The 5,813-nt window shown below is 39.7% G+C and overlaps 2 protein-coding genes across 2 annotated transcripts in view; both read right to left on the bottom strand.

The window, feature by feature from the left end:
• The window catches only part of CCT6A (chaperonin containing TCP1 subunit 6A), a 62,011-nt gene that overhangs the window by 52,302 nt on the left and 3,896 nt on the right, over window positions 1-5,813 (bottom strand). The window lies entirely within an intron of this gene.
• The window catches only part of NIPSNAP2 (nipsnap homolog 2), a 20,324-nt gene continuing 17,071 nt past the window's right edge, over window positions 2,561-5,813 (bottom strand). The window contains 2 exon segments of the mRNA XM_069089556.1: window positions 2,561-3,784; window positions 5,216-5,299. Of these exon segments, the coding sequence (XP_068945657.1) occupies window positions 3,720-3,784; window positions 5,216-5,299 (149 nt within the window). The 3' untranslated portion in view covers window positions 2,561-3,719.

Raw genomic sequence — 5,813 nt, 5'->3', positions numbered from 1 at the left:
TCTATCTATCTATCTATCTATCTATCTATCTATCTATCTATCTATCTACTATTATTAATACTATTTTACATGTTATTGGGAATAAGATATACAGGCACTGGGGCATAGAGATTCACTAGAAAAGTTGAAAGGGGTATAGGAGAAAATATGGGAGAGAGCAGATTGGAGGAGGGGATATCCTGTGGGACTGCTTTTTTGGGGTGGTGGATAGGGGAAAAACAGGGAGAAAATTTGTAACTCAAAATCTGGTGGAAATGAATGATGTAAATCAGAAGTTAATAAAGCATTTGAAAAAAAAAGAATCTGAATCTGAAAAAAAAATGAGAAGGGAATTGGAAAAAAAATCTTTGCAGCAAAGTTCTCTGATAAAAGTCTGACAAACGGGGGCAGCCAGGTAGCACAGCGAGTAAGAGCACTGGCTCCAGTGTCAGGATGACCTGGGGATCAAATCCAGGCTCAGACACTTAGCACCCACCCAGAAACACCTGGCCGTGTAACCTTGAGCAAGTTACTTAACCCCAATTGCTTAGGGGCAGCCAGGTGGCTCAGCAAGTAAAAGCACTGGCTCCAGTGTCAGGATGACCTGGATCAAATCCGGGCTCAGATACTTAGCACCACACCCAGAAAAAACTGGCCGTGTTACCTTGAGCAAGCTACTTAACCCCGATTGCTTAAAAAAAAAAGTCTGACAAACAAGATATATAGGAATTGATTAAAAAATATAAAAACAGGAGCCATTTCCCAAAATAAAAGTGATAAAAGGAGAGAGACAGTTCTCAAAAAGAATGTTCTCAACAATCATTTGAAAAATGAATGCATTAAATCACTAGTGATAGGAGAAATACAAAGTAAGACGGCTCTGAGGTTCTACTTTACATGCATCAGATTGTCAAAAGATAATGAAAAACGAAAATAATCATTGTTAGAGGGGCTGCAGGAAGACAGGCATGGTAATGGTTATTTGTGGATGAGCAATTTGTCCAACCATTCTGGAAAAGCATTTGGGATTATACTAAATAAGTCACTAAATTGTACATATCTTTTGGCCCAACAATATTGATGCTAGCATTATACCTTAGACAGTTAAAAACATATGTACAGAGACCAATGTGTACCAAAATATTCACGATAGCATATTTTATTGTAGGAAAGGACTGGAAACTCAGCAAGAGCCAATCAATTGGGGGAATGACTGAACAAATTATGGGATATGAATCTAATCTAATAGTACAGCAGTGTTGTTGTTCAAGTGTGTCCAATTCTTTGTGCCCCCATTTGGGGTTCTCTTGGCCAAAATACTAGAGAGGTTTACCATCTTCTTCTCCAGCTCTTTTTACAGATGAGGAAACTGAGGCAAAGAGGATTAAGTGACTTGCCCAGGGTCACACAGATAATGTGTCTCAGGCAGAATCTGAACTCAGAAAAATGACTCTTCCTGACTCTGGACCCAACATTCTATCCATTTTGCCACTTAGCTGCCCATTGTAAGAAATGATGAAAAAGGAGATTCAAAGACTCAACTACAACACTGTAAAGAAAAAACAACTTTGAAAGGCTTAAGAACTCTGATCAATGCAAAGATATGCCAATGTAATGATGAAACACTAAATTGCCCACCTCTTAGCAGAGATGTGCTGAATTCAAGGTACAGAATGACATGTATTTTTCAGAATAAGACATATTTTATAGAATAAGACATATATATTAAGACTGCTAATCTGCTACAAAAGAAGAGTGGGGGTTTTTTTTGGGGGGGAGGGAAGGGAAAGGAGAAAAAGATAGTGATAACAATGGCAAAAAGACAGAAAAGAGTGTCAATGATGCATTCTTCAACACATGCCATGGAGATTGGGAGGTTCAGAGGCCTCATAGGCAAGTAAAACAGCTTTGGAACTAACATGCTGAATTAAGGATATTCTCTAAAAACAATAGGCTGTATTCGATGAGATCTGTGATTTCATATATCATCTTTTTTTCTGATTGTCTTCTTTCCTATGGAAATGTTCATGTTTGTTAGTGTTTGTTGAATTCAGAAGCACAAAACCTTTTTGACATAAGATTTTATTCATGAAAAAGACTCATGTCTATGTGGCAGAACTATTAGAGCATGCTACCCTTACCCTCTTTCGACTGTTTTCTGTGAAACTAAGAGAAGAAGGTATTATCTAGGGCAGGGCTGGGGAACCTGCAGCCTGGAGTCCACATGTGGCCTTCTAGGGCCTTGGGTGTGGCCTTTTGACTGAGTTCAAGTTTTATTGGACAAATTCTTGTAGTAAGGGGATTTGTTCTGTGAAGCTTAGATTCATTCAATGGGCTGAGTTTGAGGAGCTAAAGGGCCACATGTGGCCTCAAGGCCACCGGTTCCCCACCCCGGATCTAGTGTCATTAAAACCCCAAGGAGACACTGGGAAGGGACCTACCCAGTGCTTTTTTTACATGATGCCTGAGGTTCTTTTGGCGGTAGGTACACTGGAAAAACAGGTTCATTTGTTTGGTGAAGAGAATCATTCAACAAGACACAAACACACAAAAGGGCTGCAATAATGACACCAGCAACAGGTGAAAATTAAAAGGATTTTATTGACTTTATGTGCTTCTGCAGAAAAGCCTTGACATGTACAAGTTAGACGTTGGGAAGAGATTCATATACACTGTATTCACACAGCAATTTTTAAACTTTGGGTCAGACAAGGTGTTCATTTCAATAGGACTTCCACATTATTACAGACACAAACAAAATTGGTACACTACATTCAGAAATGAAATCGGACAGAACTGGACAGAGTATTCTGCTGTATGCCAACCTTAACATCTCAACATGCACCACCTTCACACGGCCTCAGAAATATCTGCTGTATGTTTATTAAAATATCGACTCAGGAAATGCATCTGAGGTCACATGTGGTTGCTTATAAAATAAAACCTCTTTTCCTAGTGCTATGTGTTTCATTATAGAAAAATATTTTTTAAAAAAAATCAGTGCTCTTCAAGGTGTTTATTTCAAAACTAGAGATCATGCAGTCCAAAGAACAGGTTCAATGCAGTGATTTTTTTTTCACGTAGACATCATTGTAACGCTTTATCAAACTGGATTCTTGCTCAGGTGTATATATCAGCCACTACCAGACTGGCCATGTCACAGTCTCCTAGGATTCACAACTGATTACAGAGGAGAAAGGATTAGAACATTTTCAAGTGCTGGGTACACACGTTCATGGTTTGTTTCTAGTTCAATAGTCAGAAAAACTGCTGGAGTAACCGTACTAGAATTAGGAGTGAACGACCAGAGTCCAGAGCTCTTCCTGAAACAGGTAGAAAATTAATCTGAAGCTGCTAACTCTTCCATAGATTTGTTTATCATAAATAAATATCAATAAATTGGTTTCATGATTGAGTTCCTATTAGGAAATTATTCAAATTGTAGTCTGTTTCCTCTTTTCCCCACTGGGCTTGTGTAAGGTACGTCAGATCAAAACAGTGATATTTCACAAAAGACCACTGAGCACTGTTAGAATGAGCCAATTTTCTTTTTTCTTTTGTAATTAACTTTTATATGAACATTTAGAGTCTAAAGAAAAGAGGTCTCTCTAATAAGCTACATACAGCAGTTTTATATTTCAATGTTTCTTTCTTACCATGATATACAATGTATACCATAAAATTAATTAAAGACAATTACTTGTCACTTAAATCTATGTAGGCACATGACAATTCCAACTTTATTTGAGGGGTGAAATCTTCAGGGGTATCATGATTCTTGATTCCATTTCCTGAATTAGGGGCACTGAAAAGAGAGCAGAGATGAAGGTCAAGGCAGGTTTGTGTTGATCTTAGTGGTACAGCATGGTCATTCTTTCCCAGTCAAGTTTTGTCATATCTCAGGTATATTATAGTATTATCTCAAATATGTTATAACATGGAGTTTTATGTACAAATAGAAGTTGTAAATAAACAAACAATACTGTCCAGAATGTCGAAGGTGGAATAATGGGCAGGGTCAGGAAGACTTGAGTTGGAATCTGGTCTCATACATTTACTAGTTAGTTGTGTGACCTTGGGGGAGTCACTTCACCTCTGCCTACCTCAGCTTCCCCATCTGTAGAATGGGGAGAATAAGAACACCTACCTCCCAGGGCTGCTGTGAGGATCAGATGAGATAACATATCCCCATATAGACGCTAGCTAATGTTATTATTACATTGTCTGCCAGAATGACTGCCTAGGATTAGGAGTCTGGAGCTAAAAGAGCCTCAGGAGCCATTTTGTACAGCCCATTTTATAGATGAGTAAATGAGGCCTAGGGAGAGTCAAAGACTTGTCTAAGGTCATCCAGGTAGGAAGTATCAGATGCAAGCTCTTCAGTCAGTTTGGAGTCAGCGCCCCTGCCAAGGATGGATTTGAGCATCCTACAGATGTCTAACAAAGGAGAGGCTGAAGCTCCACATTCGTGTACAGGAAATAAGAGCCATCAGAATTAGGTCACAGTGGGGGAGCTGGGGAGATCTTTGTCGTCAAACTCTTCTTCCGACTAAGGCGACGTTATATAAAATGACAAGGCAATCTCAGGGGACATTTGCATGTTATATTTGTATGGTGTGTGTGCCACAGAGAAATGACAAATATCCTGTACATATAGGTTTTGCAATTACCAGAACATCCGTCACTGCTCTAAATCGTAAAGAAGATAAGAAGGAAAAAAAGCAAACTTACATCTAGTTATGGGGCAATGTATTTAGCTTTTAAAAGCACTCAGTAACAGACTCATTTGCCCATCTCACTCTAGGAAATACAAAGTGGCCAGAAGGGCTCTAGGTTAGCAATGTTGTACGACCTTGTATAATGTCATTAGATAATTATTCCTAATTATAATTGGCCGATGGATTGTCTACTTGTTTTATATTTAAGTGGTTTTCTCTTAAAAACAAGTGAATAGAGTTTCACAGGCTGCAGTTAATCAATTACCCTAACTAAGTTAATTTTCAAAATATGTTTTTTTAACTGGCATGACAATGAGGCACATTCTAAAGAAATGATTCTTAAGGCAAAGTGCAATCAGGAAGTAGGTGCTTTAATCTTCGGCCTTTCAAAGAGGACATCAAAAGATAAGAAATGTATACACCAAAGGTAGCTATAAAACTCTTGGCCAATTCAGATTTTTCCGGAATGCCTGTGAACCACGGCCCTGTCCCACATGCAGTGTGTAGGAAGCTTTTACCTGTGTAATACACCAATTCTTCCCAGCCGTGTTTATGCCACGCAGCATTCCGGGTGTCTTCCCTGGACTGCAGGTCTTTGTAAGCTTCAAAACAAACACACGGGAGCCAGCTTTAAAATCACAACAAAGCCCTACATTTCATCACCATGTTCTTTAGAATTTATTTCAACTCGTTTGGTGCTTTGGGATAGAAATGTAGGCCCCATGGTGAGCACGCACCACTTCTTCATGTTTTTGCTCACCTGGCAGGTACTCATTGTCTTATGGCGTGTGACGATGACGCACCTGTTGTGTTCACTGCAAAGCTTTGTGAGAGACACGAGGACGAACGAGGCATCGCTGCTCCTGACCTCAAGGAATTTATAGTCTAGCACAGGGGTGGGGAACCTGTGGCCTGAGACTACATTGAGGCCCTTTGACTGAATCCAAATTTCACAGAACAAATCCCCTTAATAAAAGGGATTAATAAAACTTGGACTCAGTCAAAGCGCTGCACCTAAGGACCTAGAGGGCCACATGTGGCCCCCAGGCCATGGGTTCCCTACCCCTGGTCTGGCAGAGAGGAGGTCACCTGCAAAAGCTTCACATGCAGAGTGTA

Source organism: Petaurus breviceps, unplaced genomic scaffold, assembly GCF_028583685.1.
Source record: "Petaurus breviceps papuanus isolate PSGF00001 unplaced genomic scaffold, PetGlider_PUasm1.0 186, whole genome shotgun sequence".
NCBI classification, from domain to species: domain Eukaryota; kingdom Metazoa; phylum Chordata; class Mammalia; order Diprotodontia; family Petauridae; genus Petaurus; species Petaurus breviceps.
Note: the sequence above shows the minus strand (reverse complement) of the source record. Positions and strands in the feature narration are given on the sequence as shown.